At 40.2% G+C, this 19,515-nt stretch overlaps 2 protein-coding genes and 1 long non-coding RNA gene across 5 annotated transcripts in view; 2 read left to right on the forward strand and 1 right to left on the reverse strand.

Annotated features, from left to right (window-relative positions):
* Window positions 1–2,137, forward strand: part of MORC3 (MORC family CW-type zinc finger 3) — a 36,456-nt gene extending 34,319 nt beyond the window's left edge. For both annotated transcript variants that reach the window (XM_023630122.2, XM_070252281.1), the window contains exon 17: window positions 645–2,137. In XM_023630122.2, the coding sequence (XP_023485890.1) occupies window positions 645–798 (154 nt within the window). In that variant the 3' untranslated portion in view covers window positions 799–2,137. The remainder of the gene's footprint in view (window positions 1–644) is intronic.
* On the reverse strand, window positions 1–13,997 carry LOC138920909 (uncharacterized). The gene is made up of 3 exons (XR_011432911.1): window positions 13,914–13,997; window positions 12,268–12,329; window positions 1–114 (listed from the first exon to the last, which is right to left on the reverse strand). It is a non-coding gene; the product is annotated as an uncharacterized lncRNA (long non-coding RNA).
* CHAF1B (chromatin assembly factor 1 subunit B) overlaps window positions 13,994–19,515 on the forward strand; it is a 22,137-nt gene continuing 16,615 nt past the window's right edge. Inside the window, exons 1-5 of one of the 2 annotated variants that reach the window (XM_023630124.2) lie at window positions 13,994–14,146; window positions 14,995–15,187; window positions 15,634–15,766; window positions 17,326–17,443; window positions 17,830–17,933. In XM_023630124.2, the coding sequence (XP_023485892.1) occupies window positions 15,062–15,187; window positions 15,634–15,766; window positions 17,326–17,443; window positions 17,830–17,933 (481 nt within the window). In that variant the 5' untranslated portion in view covers window positions 13,994–14,146; window positions 14,995–15,061. Of the gene's footprint in view, window positions 14,868–14,994; window positions 15,188–15,633; window positions 15,767–17,325; window positions 17,444–17,829; window positions 17,934–19,515 lie in introns of both variants that reach the window. The other variant, XM_005606144.4, reaches the window with a different exon arrangement.

A 19,515-nucleotide genomic window follows, 5' to 3' on the forward strand; every position in this document is an offset into this window, starting at 1 on the left:
TATATAGCTGTAGGTATTTAAAGTCTAGGATGTTGATATTCAGATCCGTGTATATATACTTGAAAGAAATGATAAAGATGATCTAATCCAGGGTTTTCAGCAAAACACTGTCACCTATAAATGCACAGTAAAATGGATAGACAGTGAACTTTAGCATTTGAAAGGTTCAAAGAAGTCATGCATTTTAAAAAGTCTTGTTTAACATTATTTAACCCAGGGTTTTATAAGCCTATTTGACCACAGAACCATTTCTTCTTCCTCTTCTACAACAATGGATATCTCATAGAACATGTTTTAGGGAACAATTCAGTTCATCTTCAAAAGGAAGCGGAAATCCCGTGATGCATTCTTAGTCTTAGACCAGTGTTCTAGTAGTACGTCCCTACTGTTTTCCAGGTGATAACAATATTTTAAATTATAACTAACATCTTGTAATTTATTTTACCAGTCCATGTTTTCTCCAGTCTCAAATTAAAATTTTATTAGTTGGAACCAAGTGGAGCCACTAGTTTTATGAAACACTCTACTTACCAACAGATTTATTAAATTAAATGTATTAAGGTTTCACTTAAATTTTAAGCCCTAGATGAATATTAAACTGTATTATAATGTTCATCTAATAGATGTAATATTTGTATTTGCAGCCTCAAACTTCGATCTCTTCGAGTTAACGTAGGACAGCTGCTGGCCATGATTGTACCTGATCTCGATCTTCAGCAAGTGAATTATGATGTTGATGTAGTTGATGAAATTTTAGGACAAGTTGTTGAACAAATGAGTGAAATCAGTAGTACCTAAAGTATATTTTATGTGAGATAATAAAAATATTTGCTCAGTCCTTTTGGTTGTACAGTTTTGAAAATGTAAACAAATTTGTTTTATAGATACGATAGGTAACAGACTGAAGAACCATAATCTTTATTCTATGCATTCAAGCGTGGCCACAAATACTGTGGACACATTCTCACTTCTTTGAAATGCCTGTGAATCATTGGTATTGAGCGGCTGAATAGCTGGCTCATGATTCTGTTCTGAAATGTAAATATTTGTAATTAAGTCTGCACATATTTTTTTATTACCCTAGAAGATTTAAGTGTTTTTCACCAAGAGGTTTTCAGGCTGCCCCTAACCTTTCTGTAATCTTTTCTGGTTCCCTAAAGTGTATTTTTCTCTAAACTGAGGGCTGTGCCATAATACAAATGGAAATGTTACCTTTGATTTTCTTACAGAGAAGTTTAAACAGGATTTTTAAAGAATGGAATAACACTCCTGATAAGATAAGTTGTAAGTGAATTGAGCATTACTGTTTGTTTTCTATAAATTCTTATCTCCTGAATATCTTATTCATGAAAATAAAGTAAGCAGAAACTCTCCATCCATTTTGCCAGGATTTTTCTTCTGCTGAGATTGCCAATCATGGTTAAACACAAAGTGTTTTTATAGAACAAAGAAATTATCTTAGTATAAAAAAGTATCAAAAATATTAAATGTTCCACCACGTTTATTTTGAAGCCCATTTTTGGCTGCTTAATCGGCATGGAGTGGGCACAAGAATTGTTAATATTTCTTTTTGTGAAATTTCCTGTACAGCCTTTTGTAGGATTACTACAGGTTAATGTGAGTTGAGGAAGACAGTCTTTCTCAAACAATACTGCATACCTTTTATTATATTACAAACCTAAGTGTTTTATATCCTGGAGTTAAGCAACAAAATGCCCTAGGATTATAGTATTACATGCCATAAAATTTATGCTTCATTTGTCCCATGTTTTGTGCAATTTTAAAGAGATGGCTTTCTATTAATTATAACTATGTATATATAATTAAGAATCATATTTTCCACAACTAAAATGTGCATTATTTTTTCAAAGTTTTATCGTGCTATTTATTTTTACTTTTGTTTCTGAACATTCATGTTCCTTTTATATGGATGCTTAATTATGTCTGTCATATACAGTATTACATTTTTACTGTACATTAACTTCTAGAAAAAGCAAATAAATGAAGATTGTTTTTATTTGCTTGAGAAAGTAATTGAAAGTGTATTTTTGGTATGAAGCTGGTTTTCTGTCATAACTGTATCTGCCCAAATTTTAAAATATCTTGTAATAAAATAAAATATATATATGATGGCTAACTCTTCAGATATTACTTTTAAAGAGTCCTATATTCAAATTATATTTTGAAAACTAAAGTTGTGTCCATTAAGACCCTCCATTTGAGGGGCCAGCCCGGTGGCGCAGCGGTTAAGTCCACACGTTCCGCTTCGGCAGCCTGGGGTTCACAGGTTCGGATGCCAGGTGCAGACATGGCACTGCTTGGCACGCCATACTGTGGTAGGTGTCCCACATATAAAGTAGAGGAAGATGGGGACAGATGTTAGCTCAGGGCCAGTCTTCCTCAGCAAAAAAGAGGCGGATTGGTGGTAGATGTTAGCTTGGGGCTAATCTTCCTCAAATAAAAAAGACCCTCCAGTTGAGCTCATTTTACTATATTAATTACAAATTATATTTAGAAGACTAAGGCTTTGTTTCCAGTAATATTAATCTAAGCTCATCTTAAGAGACTGTATTTTACACTTGGGAAGAAACTTTTTCATTGTATAAATAATTTAATCTGAAGAAACTTTGCCTAAATGATAGCAGCTATGTAGAGCATGTCTAAGTTTGTGAATATTTATGTAGCAGTTCTTTCTGGAATTTGCTGTTTTTCCCCTTTGGTCAGCTTTATTCTTGCAAAAATACACATTGAAATGGCTGTTACCTGGCTTAATGGGAAAGTTAATCATAGGATTAGTAAGAGAAACTTGCTTGCTAAATTGATTCTTTGGAAGTACTTAGATATTTTTTGCCCTTTAAGAAATTATTGCCAAGATAGGATTCTTTGAAAATGTGGTGAACAAGAAATTTAACAGAAGAACACGGGCTTCCATGGCTTATATAGTACTCATACCTATCTTTTTTGTTAAGTTTGTAAAAGGCTAGTGAGAGGACAGTGTTGCTTAAACTAATTATTACTTTAAAACAAAAACAGTCTAAGGAAGTAAATCAGATAGTCCACAATCCCTACAAACAGGCCCACTTTTAGTCAGCTGAGGCTACAAAATCAGTAAAAGTAAGTGTTGACACAGCAGGAATGTGTCCTTTATTTGGGTCTCAAAATCCTAATGTGGGCAGGTACTGCTGGTGACTCTGCATATGATCGCAGATGCTTGATTCTTCTTATCAGACAGCCCATTAGGTCATTATTTGTCATTGAGGAATAACTAAAGTGATAGGTACTGGTGTTCTCACCATTGGCTGCATATTAGAATCACCTGGGAGTTTCTAAGACTCCCAGTGCAGGGTTGTACTCCATAACTAATTAAGTCAGTCTTTGGGGTTGGCCCCAGATACCAGTATTTTTTTTTAAGACTTCTCCGTGTGCCATTGGAGCAGAGAACCTTTGATCTAGATCTTCCAGTAATGACTATTTACAAATACTGAACTCAAGTGGTTCCTGAAGCAAATTCAGGATCAGCATGGCCACATTCTCACGGGCAAACAAGGAGGGGGAAAGGGAAGCAGAGCTGGTACGCAAGTTAGAAATGTAAATGGAACAGAATAGTATAGAGTGAAAAGACTTCCCCACCACCTCCCTAAAGGTAACCACTATTGCTTTTTGTCCTTCAGAAAATATTAGCTGCATACATGCACACATTCATACATATGCATTCAGTTTATGTTAAATTTTATATCTTTATATTCGAATCTCAGATTTACGCAAAGGTGTTAAACCATGTAAGTGGTAAAATGAGATGTACAGATTTCAGTTCCCTGGTATGAAAAGTGATGTGGCAATTTTATAAATGTTGCTTTCTGGTTTTTATCAGAGTGAGAAATTAAAATTGATTTCATATAAAAATCTTATTTCCATATTACTCTTTTGAACAGCTTTAGTAATTCTATGATACGAATATTCTAACGCTCATTTATTTCTCTCCTTTTGAGGTTAACAAGTGTTAGTGTGAAAATTAATAAATAACACATCACACACTTTTTCAAGTATATCCAGTGCATAAATTCCTTGCAGTAAATATGGATGGAAAAACAGTGTATGCTATGTAAATTTTAGTAAATGTTGCCATCCAAAAATGGTTGCAGGAACTTATACTCCTATGAAAAATAAATGTATGTGTGTGTTTTGTCCTCTATATATCAAACTTACTTTTGCTAATCTGATATGTGAAAAAATGGCAGCCTACATTTCTTTGTCTCAGGTTGAACATGTTTTCATGTTTTATTGGCCATTTTAATTTCTTTTTGTGTACTATATTCATATTCTTTGCCTGTTCTTTTCTACTGAGTTCTTTGTCTTAATACTTTAAAAAAGCTAAAAGCTTGTGTTAATGTGGCTACAAACACTACCCAGACAAATCCTAGCTTTCAGAAAATCCACAGTAGGTTAAATCTTATTTTTGTACAGTGTCTCAAACAGACTCATGGGAGTGGAGTGAGAGACCTCCTGTATTCATGTCTTTCGTGTATTTGTCTTTTGGACATTGGCCATGGCTCACAGAAGGAATGCCATTAATATCTGCTTGGAATAAAGGAAAATATGTATGTGTTGCTTTTTAGAATTAAATTTCATGATCACAAAGTTATTTGGCATATACTGGCCTATAGGGAGAAAGTCAAGACTAACAGAGACAGTCTTGGTAAATTCAAGCCATTCAAATATAGGTGAAGTTACTAAATGCGGCGGTAAATTCAAGCCATTCAAATATAGGTGAAGTTACTAAATGCGGCGGCCACACAGAATGAATTAACCATTAGAAAACGCATGTGAATCACAACTGAAGTTAATTTCCTACACAAATATTCTAATAATGAGTTGTGAGTAAGTGCAATTTCCTATTTCAAACATGTAAAACAAGTTTAACTTCAAGGTTCAGTGTTCATTTCTTGCAAAGCAGTCAGGACTCAATATTATGGTAACAATATATAGAATGAGTTAAAATCTGACTCAAAAGGACTTTTACCCCAGCCTGGCTAATATTTAGGTTATGAGTGTCTTCAGTTTGTAAATATTATCCAGAATTCAGCTGTATCTTCATAACAAAAGGTCATGGTGCTTTATATTCACAAAGTATGCGAGCCAACAGTCTTCCTAATCTCCCATGGGTTTTCTGTTGAGTGCTGTTGAAAGTTGGGGCTTGGGCTGCCCCAGTGGCGCAGTGGTTAGGTTCACACATTCCGCTTCTGCGGCCCGGGGTTTGCTTGTTCGGATCCCGGGTGCAGACCTATGCACCGCTTGTCAAGCCATGCTGTGGCAGGCGTCCCACATACGAAGTAGAGAAAGATGGGCACGGATGTTAGGTCAGGGCCAGCCTTCCCCAGCAAAAAGAGGAGGAATAGTGGCAGATGTTAGCTCAGGGCTAACCTTCCTCAAAAAAAAAGTTGGGGCTTGTATTTTGAAAGTTTATAGTGTGATCTGAACCAAGGCTGATTTTAAAATAATTTGGGTTTACAATTTTCTTTTTCTGTGCAAGCACTTGTCCCATGTTTTTGTGACTCCGTTTTTACTCCCTTGGTGGAGTATCTCTCAAACTGTGGTGCTCCTGGAGGCAGTTGAGAGACTGTAGCGCACTGTTCCCAGTTTCCTGTATGACTTTAGGTGGTTCAGTTCTCGGGGAGAGGTGTTCGTAGACTGCAGCATGGAAACTTGCTGGGAGATGCTCAGAGTTCCAGGAGTGTGAGTCATCTAACCGGCTGACAGAAAGAAGTGACACAGCCTGACATAACGATACCTGTTATCTCTTTTCCTGGATAGGGAAATACAGGGGTCCAGGACAGTAATACTAGTTTATTATATATCACATATTAATGATAATACTTAAATGTACTTATATAAAATACGATAGTGTTATACACTGTAATCACTCTTAACCAGTAGTTTTTCATTTCCCACTAATTTACTGTGTTCTTAAATTGATTTTTTTTAGTATAGGTTATTTTAACCTATTAGGGAATTTTCAAACCCATACAAAAATAGAGAAACTATTATTATGAACTGTGTACCCATCATCCTGCTTCAGCGATTTTCAACTCATGGTCAATCTTGTTTTATCTATGCCCCTATTTACTTACCCCCTCCCATAATATTTCGTTTGTGTTACAAATATTAACTCATTAATTTTTTATTGTGGAAAAATATACATAAAATTTACCATTTAGCCATTTTTAAGTGTACAGTTCAGTGGCATTAAGTTCATTCACATTGTTGTGCAACCATCACCACTATCCATTTCCAGAACTTTTTCATCATTCCAAATAAACTCTGTATTCACTAAACAATAACTCCTCATCCCCCTGGCCCCCAGCCCCTGGTAACCTCTACTTTATGTCTCTATGAATTTGCTTATTTTAGGTACCTCATATAAGTGGAATCATAAAATATTTGTCCTTTTGTGTCTGGCTTATTTCACTTTGCATAATGTTTTTAAGGTTCATCCATGTTGTCATGTATATCAATTTCATTCCTATTTAAGGCTGAATAATCCATTGTATATATTTACCACATTTTGTTTATCCCTTCATCCATCCATGGACATTTGGGTTGGTTCCATCTTTTCCTATTAAGAATAAAGCTGCTATGAGCATTGTTGTATAAGTATCTCTGAGTCCTTGCTTTCACTTCTTTTGGGTACATACCTAGGAGTGGAATGCTGAATTATATGGCAATTTTATGTTTAAATGTTTGAGGAATTGCCAAACTGTTTTCCACAAAGGCTACACCATTTTACATACCCATCAGCAATGCAGAAGTTTTCCAGTTTTTCCACATTCTCTACAATACTGTTATTTTCTGTTTTTTGATAATAGCCATCCTAATGGGTGTGAAGGGGTGTCTCAATGTGGTTTTGATTTGCATTTCTCTAATGGCTAGTGATGTTAAGCTTCTTTTCACATGCTGATTGACCATTCTTATGTCTTCTTTGGAGAATATCTATTCAAGTCCTTTGCCCGTTCTTTAACTGGGTTGTTTGTTGTAGAATTGCAGGAGGTTGTTTTTTTTTAAATGTATTGTGGATATTAATCTCTTATCAGATATATGATTTGCAAATATTTTCTCCTGTGGGTTGTGTTTTGCTCTTGATAGTGTCCTTTGATGAATAAGAGTTTTTAATTTTGGTGAAGTCCAATTTATTTTTTCTTTTGTTGCTTGTGCTTTTGGTATCATAGCCAAGAGATTATTGACTAATCTGATGTGAGGAAGATTTTCCCCTGTTTTCTTCTAAGAGTTTTATAGTTTTAGCTCTTACATTTAGGTCTCTGATCCATTTTGAGTTAATTTTTGCATATGGTATAAGATTCCAATTTCATTGCTTTGCATGTGGCTATCTAGTTTTCCCAGCACCAATTGTTGAAAAAGACTATCTTTTTCCCGTTGAATGGTCGTCTCACCCTTGTCAAAAATTGATTGGCCATATATGCAAGGGTTTATTTCTGGGCTCTCTATTCCATTGGTCTATATATCTGTCCTTATGCCAGGACCACACTGTTTTGATTATTGTAGCTTTCTAGTAAGTTTTGAAATCAAGAAGGGTGAGTCCTCCAAATTTGTTCTCTTTCAAGATTGTTTTGGTTACTCAGGGTCTCTTGAGATTCCCTATGAATTTTAGGACAGGTTTTCCTATTTCTGCAAAACACACCATTGGGATTCTGATAGGAATTGCGTTGAATCTGTAGACCATTTTGAGCAGTATTGTCAGCTTAACAATATTAAGTCTTTCAATCCATGAACCATGAACATAGGATGTTTTTCCGTTTCTTTGTCTTCTTTAATTTCAGCAGTTTTGTAGTTTTCATTGTACAAGTCTTTCATCCACTTGGTTAAGTTTATTCCTAAGTATTTTATTCTTTTTTGATACTATTGTAAATGGAATTGTTTTATCAATTTCCTTTCTGAATGTTCATTGTTAGTGTTGAGAAATGCAACTGATTTTTGTGTGATTTTTGTATCCTGCAGCTTTGCTGAATTTATTTATTAGCTTTAATGAGTTTTTTTTTTTGTCAAATACTTAGAGTTTTCTACATATAAGATCATGTCATCTGCAAAGAGATAGTTTGACTTCCCTCTTTTTAATTTAGATGTCTTTATTTTTCTCGCGTAATTCGTCTGGCTAGAACTGCCAATCCTGTGTTGAATAGAAGTGGTAAAATTGGGTATCCTTGTCTTGTTCCTGATCTTTGAGGAAAAGCTTTCAGTCTTTCACCATTGAATATGATGTGAGCTGTGGGTTTTTCATCTATTACCTTTGTCATATTAAGGAAGTCTCCTTCTACTTGTAGTTTACTGTTTTTGTTATTTTTAATCATGAAAGTGTGTTGAATGTTGTGAAATGCTTTTTCTGCATCAAATGACATGATCATGTGGGTTTTCCCCCTCTTCATTCCTTTAATATGGATTACATTGATTGATTTTTGTATGTTGAACCATTCTTGCATTCCAGGAACAACTCCTCCTTGGTTGTGTATAATCCTTTTAATATGTTGCTGGATTTGGTTTGCTAGTATTTTGTTGAGGTTTTTTGCACAAATATTCATAATATTGGTCTGTATTTTTCTTTTCTTGTAGTGTCTGTCTGGCTTTGGTATCAGGGTAATGCAGCCAAATAGAATGAGTTAGGAAGTGTTTCCTCCTTTTTAATTTTTTGGCAGAGTTTGAGAAGGATTGGTGTTAATTCTTCTTTAAATGTTTGGTAGAATTCACCAGTGAATCCATCTGTCTAGGGCTTTTCTTTGTTGGGAGGTTTTTGATTATTGAGTCAATTTCCTTACTAGTTTTAAGTGTTTTCAGATTTTCTACTTCATAATTAAGTTTTGATAGATTGTGTGTTTCTAGAAATTTGTCCATTCATATAGGTTATCCAATTTGCTGGCATACAATTGTTCATAGTCTTCTCTTTTGGGGGGGGGAGGAAGATACATCTGTTGCCAATCCTCTTTTTTTTTTTTTTTTTTTGCTTGAGGAAGATTAGCCCTGAGCTAATATCTGTGCCAGTCTTCCTCTGTTTTTTTGTATGTGGGTCACCTCCACAGCATGGCTGACCGGTGGAGTAGGTCTGCACCGGGGATCCAGATCTGTGAACTGGACCGCCAAAGCAGAGCACTCGGAACTTTAACCACTTGACCACAGGGTCGGCCCCAGTATTCTCTTTTTATTTCCATAAAAATAATCCTCTTTATTTCCATAACATCAGTAGTAATATCCTTGCTTTCTTTTGTGATTTTAGTAATTTGTGGGGTTTTTTTCTTAGTCAATCTAGCTAAAGTTTTGTCAGTTTGTCTTCTCCTTTGTTTTCTTCCTTTTTAGTTGTTGAAGAAACAAGAACATTTTTCTTTTAGAATCCCTCATTTGGGTACCATTAATTTTTTAAAAATGTCTCTCTTGTATTTCTGTAAACTGGTAGGTAGATCTACAGAGTTAATCAGATTCAAGTTCTTTTTCTGTTTCATTTTTTGGGTTTTTTTGAAGAATTCTTCTTAGGTGCTACTATATTCTTCCTGTTGTATCATATTAAGAGGTACACAACGTATAGTTGTCTCTTTTTGTTATGTTAAGATTAATCAGTGAGTTTAGGTGGTGTCATCCTAATCCATCCCTTATAAAGTTTCCTATCAGTCTTTTACCTAATGATTTTAGCATCCATTAATAATCACACGTAAATCCATTATTAGGAGTTGTGAAATGGTGATACTCAAATTTCATTATTCCTTTTGAATTGGGAAATCTATAAAGAAAACCTATTTAGTTATCCTGAGGTACAGTTCATACAGAATAGGCAGTATAAATGCTTGACTCATACCTCGTTTCCAGATTTCTTCCAAAGGTAACCAATGAGGTTTTTGTTATTGTTGTTAATATCATTATGAACTTGTGAATTTTAACATTTAATGTGTTTCAATCCATTGTGGCAATTTTCCAATGTTAAATTGTCTCACTTTGGCTGGAGGTCTCTTCAGATTGGCTCCTATGTTTTTGTTACATAATCCTAGTAGTCTGATGATTTTCTTCCCTTTTGGTATAATAAGGTTTCAGGCTCATCAAATACATTTCCTGTTCTGGACATGGAAACATCCTTTTCTCCAAGGAGCTCTGGTTCTTTTCATGGGCATGCTATTTGGAGACCATAATCTAGGCACAGATATAGTCAATGCTTCTTGTTTGGGCATTTCTTGCAGGCCTTTTTAGTGGACTGAGTTAGGAAACCCTTCTTTTTTTAAAAAAGAAAATATATATTGAACATATATACCAATATTGCCAATTTAGTGATTTTATTAATTTTCTTAGATTTTAGATTTCTAGTCTTTTTTGCTGGAAATCTTGGTTCCTAACCCCAAAATATAATTATTTACTTGCTTTTCCCAATATATAGATAAACACATATGTATGTATATACATATGTAACAACATCAATATCACTTTAACCACAGGATGACTGAGAAAGTTTAAGGTTTCTTTGGGATATCATCACATTTCTGTTTGCCAATCACTTGAAATAATTTCTTCTTTTGTTTATCATAATGCTTCTTCATCCATGCTGTTGCATGTGTCAGTATTTCTTTTTGATCACAGAATAGAATTCCATTGTATGGATATGGCACAGTTTGGTTACCTTTTCTTCTATTGATGGATATTTGGATTCTTTCCAATTTGGGCTATTATGTATAAAGCTGCTATATACATTCTTATGCATTTTTCTTTCGTATATACCAAGGAATACAGGGACTTTGACTTTATTAGAAACTACTGAGCAGTTTCCTAAAGTATTTGTCTTAGTTCAGGCTTCTGTAGCAAAAACACCATAGACGGGGTGGCTTAAATAACAAACATTTATTTCTCATGGTTTTGGAGGCTAGGAAGTCCAAGATCAAGGTGCCAGCAGACCCGGGTGTCTGGTGAAGGCCCTCTTCCTGATTTGGAGATGGCTGTCTTCTCAGGGTCTCCTCACATGGCAGTGGGAGAGAGTGTCAAGTTTCTTCATCTCTTATAAGGACACCAATTCCACCCCCATGACCTCATCCAAGCCTAATTACCTCCCTAAGCCCCCACCTCTAAATACCATCACATTGGGGATTAGCCTTCAACACAGGAATTCTGGGGGGACACAAACATTCAGTCCATAGCAATTTGTATCGATTTATACTTCCACCAGCAGTGTGCCAGAGGTCCTATGTATTCTCTTGTGCTATTTCTGTCATTTTCTCCTGTTTTTCCTCTGTCTTTTTATTCTGATAAAATTTTCTCAGCTTCTTTTCCCAACCCTTTATTAAAGTTTCAATTTCTGCTATTAAATTTTTTGTGCATTCCTATTTCCTATTCTTTAATAATGTTTTATTAGTACGTATTCTGACTTCAGATTTTTATTCCAGAGTTTTCACACTTCGAAAAGGAAATCATAGTAGAGTGGATTCAGAGAAGTCTGTTTTTGAAGCCAAGTTAAGATTTATTGCCTTTATATTAATTTTCACCAGAGAAAAGTTCTTGCGAGACCAGATAACATTGGTCCCCTTAGAGTGATACAGTTCTGCTAAAATCAATGCTGGGGCTCACACTGAAGTTCGGTGGTGGTTGAGGCATCTAGCTGGAACCACTCGCAGTAGAACTTCTTTAGTCCAGCCTGGTGCAAAACACTGGGGTCTCAACCAAATACTTTTCTTTCTTTCTTTCTTTTTTTTTTTTCCTGCTTTACCTCCCCAAACCCCCTCCCCCCCCCCCCCCCCCCCCGCCCTCGTACATAGTTGTATATCTTAGTTGCACGTCCTTCTAGTTGTGGCATATGGGACGCCGCCTCAACGTGGCCTGATGAGCGGTGCCATGTCCACGCCCAGGATCCAAACCCTGGGCTGCCGCAGCGGAGCACACAAATTCAACCACTCGGCCACGGAGCCGGCCCCTCTTTTTTCTTCTTTGAGAAAATATTTGGCCCTGCCCAGGGCCCCACTCTGGGCCACCATCTCCTGCATGTGACGGCTCACCAGGCAGGCGCTGATGTCAGGTCCCCAAAATTTTCATCCAGAAAGCCAACTCTTTCATGTATATTTAGTACCTAAGCATATGTCTTATCTTTTTAATCCACAGTCTAGAATCCTAGCACTTCAGGAGATGATCAGAGGATTCATTTATGAATTGACAGCATTTGTCAGAAATTTGGAGAAACCTGATGGTTACAAGAGACACTGAACCCCGGGCTTTCCAAACCAGATTGATTATCAGACTCACCTGGGAGTTTGTGAAAATGCAGGTGCCTGGGCTCCTCTGCTGGATATTCTGAATCAGTGGGCCTGGGTGGGGGCAGGAATCTGTACTTTTGAAACAGCCAGATTATCTGCAGTACATATTAGTCACTCCCAGTCCAAGCTCTCTAAATCCAAGCCATGATTTAAGAGAGAATACCTAAAAGCTGTGTATCTGGATTACATTATCCTAGCTTCCCAAGAAACCAGGCTTAAGGAGGCTCCAGTCATTCTTGTCAACATGAGGCATCCATTTGTAGACAATTTCTATACCTTTCATAAAACTAGCTAAAAGTATCAACCAGCATTTATATAAGAATCCATGTCAATTCTTCTTCCTAAACATGCCAGGAAGAGTTTACTTCTCAGATGGACATGGATGTTCCTTTTATCAAGTAAATGCTCTGCATCACCAGGTGTTTGTTTCCTGGCCTTCCAGGAAGCTCATGGATAAATTATTCCATCTGGGAAATTATCCCATTTCAAAGGGCCTGCTACATCCATTTCTGCCTTCTGACTTACAACCTCACCCTCACTTTAAAATGTTAAATTCTGTTTTTAAAAAGTGTTTATAACCACCTCTGCTAATTGAGGTATAATGTAAGCAATCCAGGAACTGAACAATCCCATAGCTTTGTACTCTCCAAAATGTTCTAGAAGCCAATATATAAAAAACAGAAATGTCAACTGTTGTTTGCAAAAAGAGGAAGAGACCTTGTTGACTTCAGTGCCATGATGTCTACGGAGAGGAGAGAGAAGAGGGAAACGGGGGTGGGAGAGTCACCTGGGGCAGGCTGGCATAGGGCAACACTCATTTTGCAGTCCCTTGGCCTTGAAGGCCCAGAAACCCGCTGTTAGTCTGTACAAGGAGAGTGTCTATCTGTCATCTCATCCAAACTCCCAGATTAGTTTGTGCAACCCGGATTCCAGTTAATTTAGAATGAGAGTAAAAACTGCCTTTGAAACACACACGTTCATATGACCTGCTCATTCACGTCCAAAGGTTTCCAGGCTAATTGCCCATCCATCCTTTTCCATCGGCTGTCCCATTGCTCCCCCTTTGTGTCTCTCCTGTCAACTGTGAGTTTCTTTAGCTTGAATCCCTATATCCCAGAGCTGCTTATCCAAAACTGTCACCTGAAGGCCATTTTAAATGCCCGCTTCTCTTCAAATCCTTTGAGCCTTCAGATTCAAAATAAGCTCATCCTCAGAACTGTAAGAGCACACTGTTCCTTTCACGCTCCTTGCACTTTATCTTTTTATTATAATTATTTGTGAACATGACTACAGGAGGCCAGAAGACAGTCTCTGGGTTTTATTGATGACTGAAACTCTAGAGGCCAAAACGGGGCCTGATACAGGTTACAGCTCTCAAATATTCGCTATACCAGTGAAACACTTGGTAGTCTTGGTCAGGTTTCAGAGTTACAGCCTCCCACCAGTCTTACAGGACAGCTCTTCTTTTCCCTTCCTGGACTGTAAATTCCCTGAGGGTAAGTCTGAGCTTCGCTCGCCACTGTGTATCCAGCGCGGGCATACGGTCCAGCACATAGCAGATGCTCAGTAAATATTTGCTAAAAGAATGAATCAACAAGGTAAAACGTGATTTAACTAATGGATTGATGAACTCACCCATTCTTCCACCCGTGCGTCGGTCCAGCAGGGAATTAGTGATTCTGACGACTCAGTGGCGCTGCACCACCCACTGCCTCCGGGCTGGGGCGGGGCGGCCTGTGGCTCCGCCCACGAGGAGGTGGGGCGTCCACGGAGCCCCGCCCACGCGGAGGCGTGGCCTGCGGCGCGCGGGAAGCGGCGCGCACGGCGGCGGGAGGTGGCGGCGCCGCTGACTTGCCGCGTCCCTTCAGGTACGGCTTCCCCGGCGCTGGGTCCGGCGGCCCCCGGGTCTCCCGGCCCCGCTAAGACGAGAGGCTCTCTCTGAGGGCGGGCCGTGGGGGCCCGGGAGAGCTCTGGAGGAGCGCGTGTTCAGGAGGCCGGTCTCCGTCCGGGCCCAGGCCCCGCGCGGCCTCCATCCCGCCAGGCCGGGTCGCGGCTTTCCGGGCCGAGCGCCCCGTCCCTTGCGGCTTCGGAAGGGGGGGTCCCCTCCCCCGGGCAGTCTCCTCCTTCTGGCGGCCCCCTGCCCCGGGCAGCCCCGCCCCTGGGAAGGAGGGGGTCCGCCGCGGCCCGGCCTCCAATCCCTGCGGCCTCCTCCCCGGAGCAGCCCCCTCCCCCTGGCAACCCCCTCCCTCGAGCAGCCCTCTCCTCCTGCAGCCCTCTGCCCTGGGCTGCCCTCTCCTGCAGTCCCCTCCTCCAGGCCGCCCCTTCCCCAGACAGCCCCTTTTCCCCGGGGCTGCCGCAGCCCCCTCTTCCTACAGGCCCCTCCCCCAGGCAGCCCCCTCCTCCTGCAGTCCCCTCCTCTAGGCTGCCCTTTGCCCGGGGCAGGCGCCCCGGAGGCAGTCGGGCAGCTGGCCCGGCCCCTTGATCTCTGCCTTGAGTGTTCCATTTTGTTTTTCCGGACGTAGCAGGAGAATAAACAGCCGCGGCTCAGCGAAGCCTTTTAGGTGGACCTTGCAAGGTGTAATGTTAGAGGTCAGCATTAACATCCTTTCCCGATACAGCGTGTGCTTTTAATGGTTAGCAGGGTGTCTGGCTCGGAATAAGTGTTCAATAAACCTTTCCTGCTATAATATTCATTTCATTACCAACGATTTTTCAGCTTTCCTCTGTCTTTGGGAAAAAACAGTGCCCGAGGAATTATTTTTGCCGCTTCAAGACACAGGAGGATGAAAGTCATCACTTGCGAAATAGCCTGGCACAACAAGGAGCCGGTGTACAGCCTGGACTTCCAGCATGGCACGGCCGGGAGGATCCACAGACTGGCGTCGGCAGGGGTGGACACCACTGTTCGGGTAAGTGGGGCGGAGACAGAAAGGCACCGGCAAGCACTATTGAATCAGCATTCTTCATTCTTTGATTTAAAACGAATGTCAACAAATTCCAGCTACTTCCTCGTCTAGCTCAGAGGGATAAATTCTCAGGGTCTTGAGTGATCAATGAAAGCAAAAGAGAGCAGCTTTCTTCGCTGGGTAATGTTCCACACGGTGATGTAACTGGATGCCCGTTATTTTGGAATCCTGAACCAGGTTCCTATTGGGGAACAATATGCACTAGAAGGAGGGAGGATAACAGGCAATTGGACTGTTCGTTTATGGTTCAGATAGAAGTCCCTTCCATTTACGTTGCAAAGGAAAAACTAAATTTTCTTCCTGAAAATAAGCATAGGGTTGTTTTAATATGCACAATATGGTAGGTGCTCACTATATGTTTCTCTGAGTGAATGTTTTGCTATCGACAGATCTGGAAGGTAGAAAAAGGACCAGATGGAAAGGCCATTGTGGAATTTTTGTCCAATCTTGCTCGCCATACCAAAGCGGTCAATGTGGTGCGTTTTTCTCCAAATGGGGAAATTTTAGCATCAGGAGGAGATGGTGAGTATTGCTGTACTTCAGAATTCATTAGAAACCAGATCCCTGTGTGTCTCATGTTAAATAGTGAGATGTGAGCTGGATAGCTTTTTTATTTTAGAGGTTGCTTGACTCTCCCAATCTGCCATTTAGGTAGTTTAGTAAAATATTCTGGGGAGTGTGAGCGGATAGAGGACAGCAAGCTTAAACTGAGACCCGTTTGAGAATGGCCCCTTTCCCACTTGCTCCCACTGGACTGTTTGGAGACAAGTAGGAAGGTGCTTGCCATTCTGTCAGAGTCCCAAGGCAACTGTTCTGGCCTTGTGTGATTGTTAGTTTAGTTTCTGTAGTGATCACAGTCCGTTCCGTGTCTCTGTGTAATTAATTAATTAGTTGGCTTAGGGAGTATCATCTAAGTGGCGCTATAAATTATATTTGTTCCGTGGAAGTGGATTGATTCATATTTTTTGCTTGTGCTTGAATGGCGTAAAACTGTACAGACAAAGTAAATCTTTTCACCGTGTTTTAGCATTAGTACAGTCTAGAAATCGGTACAAAATAAAACAGAAATCTCAGATTTTGTTAGAAGGAGGAAAAGAGACATGGTTGAGTTCGGTGCCATGGTGTCCAGAGAGAGAGAGTGAGTGTGTGTGTGTAGTAGGAACATCCCCTGGAGGAGGCTGGCAGAGTGTCTTCTGTGAGGTTGCACGGGGCAGCAGTCATTTTGCAAAGTCCTTTGGCCTTGGAGGCCCAGACACCTGCTGTTAGTCAGCACGTGGAGACTGTCCATCTGTCTGGGCTGGTCTCATCTCAGCCAAGCTCCCTGAGTAAGCTACACAACCAGGATCGCAGTTAACTTAGAATGAGAACGCATGTGTCCATACAGCCGGCTCATCCAGTCTCCTCCTATGAGTGTTCCTGAAAGGGAAGCTGAGTCACGGTCAGTAGGTTATGTCGTGGGCATGGAGTCAGTGTGGGGGGATAGAGCACTCAGACGCTCGATGATGTCAGGCTAAGGTATCTGATACTTCCGTGATGATAATAGCTAACACATCTAGGGGCTTACCATGTGCCAGGCATTGTGTTATAAGTGCTTTATGCATATTAACTCACTTCATCCTCACAACCACCCTATGAGGGAGGTATACTGTTATTATTCCCATTTCACAGGGGAGGAGACTGAGGCCTCAAGATGGTAAGTAACTTGCTGAAGGTTACACAGCTAGGAACCATTTGCCAGCCCTCGCGTTGGTGGCTCTTTGTTGTTTTTTTTTTTTTCCATTCAGCCATTTATAGGTTAGGCCTCTAGATTTGTGAATGTAGTCAGTCGCTTTGTGGTGGCGTTTTGCTAGCCTGAGACCCTTCTGTTTAAGGTGACTTTTGCATAGCTCTGATCTGATATGAGTTTGATTTTGTTTTACTTCAAAGGCAAACCTGCTTTTCCTGTCCTAATTCTTAGAAGTAAATCATCATGGCCATAGTGTCTATTTGAACAACATAAATATTTTTTAATACTCTAAAATTCCAGAAATGAAGAGGTGTGCAATAAAGCTTGGCTTATCTTTGATTGAATTGCTCCACAGATGCTGTCATTCTGTTGTGGAAGGTGAATGATAACAAGGAGCCAGAACAGATAGGTTTTCAGGATGAGGATGAGGCTCAGCTGAATAAGGAGAACTGGACTGTCGTAAAAACCCTGAGGTAATGTGGGAGGGACCACGGCCCTGATTCATCTTTACCATCTGAGTGCATTTGACTGATATGCATTTTGACTTTTATATCTAACTTAAAACTTTTACTTACGCAAGACAGAAATAAGAGAATAGTTTTAAAAGATAAAAACATGATTGAAATGGATTTTCTTAGTTTCTGCTATAAAATTTTTCTTAGTAAAACTGAATCACTTTTAAAGAAGCAGATATCCTTGAAGATAGTATATTATAATTATGGCTAATGAAGTTCTGGTGGAAATTTCTAGAATCCCATTCTAATGTAAGGTCCCTGAGTTTGCCTTTAAATTTTTGATAGTTTTTCCTTCCTTGAGACAAGAATTGCTTCTTCTCCGTTTTTTCCTCTTTGGATTCTAGGGGCCACTTGGAAGATGTGTATGATATTTGCTGGGCAACTGACGGGAATTTAATGGCTTCTGCCTCTGTGGATAACACAGCCATCATATGGGACGTCAGTAAAGGTAGCTGATACGTTTTTGTTGTTATCAGGGGAAGGAATATTCTTTGTCTAAAAAACCTCCCCTGCTTTACCTTTAAAGGCAACGAGAAGAGTTCCTTTAGTGAACTAAAGTAGGTGGTTGGCTCAACAGGTCAGAGATTAGCCTCATATGCCATGGATCCAGCTCAGTTTTAAGGGCCCCAACCAGAATGCATGAGGCTTAGCAGTGGTGTCATGAGTTAGTGGTGCTGAAGCAAGGTGAGTCTCACATCCTGGGGATGCAGACATGAGGGGCGAGGTCTGATTCCTGCCTTCGTGAGCTTAGGATCTCAGGGAGATTAGCAAGTCATTATTGTTAATGGAGCATTGCGTGCTCATTGATGGGGTAGGTAGGATCAAGTTTCCATTTTAGGAGATGAAGGAAAGCCAGGGACATTTTGCAGGTTTTAGAGATCCTGTTCTCTAGCTGGGGAGAGAGCAGACGTGTGAGAAGTTGTAGCAGTATAAAAATAGCAGTGAAATGCCAAAAGCCAGTGGTGGCTATTGCCTAACAGCCGTGCAGTCCTCTGCTCCAGCTTGATGTGTTCTCCTTCACCCCCTGCTCTCCTCTGCTCTCACTTGCAGGCTGCCGGTTCTCCCACCCCCAGGTGCCCTGGCAGGAGTCCGGAGGTGGAGGGGCATTCCTGCCACAGCGCTGCGCCAGTCCACTTTTCATTCTCTCTGTAAAAGCCTCTCTTGTTTCTAGTTCTGTGCCACCCAGCTAACCACCCTCTCTCTTGCCTCATCTCTCACACTCTTTCTAATCAGTCCCAACATTCAGCAAAACAGAGGACCAGTGTCACTGTCTTCCTCTCTACCCCAGATCTGGCCATTGTCCTGGATCATTTCTGCCTCCTTGTGGACAGTCTCCATCCACTGCCCCCTGAAGCCAGTTGTAGTCACCTTGAACATTGCCAGCGTGCTGGGCACTATTTCGGGCAGTGGTAAAATACAGAAACAAAGTGGCTGCATTCTAGTGGGATGTCAGATGAATGTGCAAACAGGTTTAATGTAGCCTGTGGAAAGGGTTTGGATTCTATCCGAAGTGTGACAGCATGCTGCTGAAGGGTTTTGAGCGGTGGAGTAACCTGATTTTATTTACGTTTTAAAAAGATGTCCCTGGGTGGCACATGGCAAATCTATCTTTGGAGAACACAAGAGAAGAGAGGGAACCTGCTAGTGCTATAGAAGTAATTCAGGAGAGAAGTGATAATGGCTTGGGCTGTGGTGCTAGTGATGGAAGGGGTGAGAATGGGTTTGATTAGGATGTAATTTGAGGAAAAAGCTGATAGGATGATGATGCATTAGTGATAACGCCATGCTTTTTAATAACCAGGTGAATATTGGTGCCATTTCCTGAGATTAGGGACATGGTGGGGAAGGAGCAGTTTTGGCAGGGAGTGTGGAAGTCAGTGTCACATGCTGGATCTGTCATTTTTTGGCGGGGGGGGGGAAGGCTTTCTTTTTTATTATATGTAACATAGGTAAAATTATTTAAAGTCAATAATTTTTTTTTTTTTTTTTTGGTGAGGAAGATTCTCCCTGAGCTAACATCTATTTCCAGT

The sequence above is a fragment of the Equus caballus genome, chromosome 26 (genome assembly GCF_041296265.1).
Source record: "Equus caballus isolate H_3958 breed thoroughbred chromosome 26, TB-T2T, whole genome shotgun sequence".
NCBI lineage: Eukaryota > Metazoa > Chordata > Mammalia > Perissodactyla > Equidae > Equus > Equus caballus.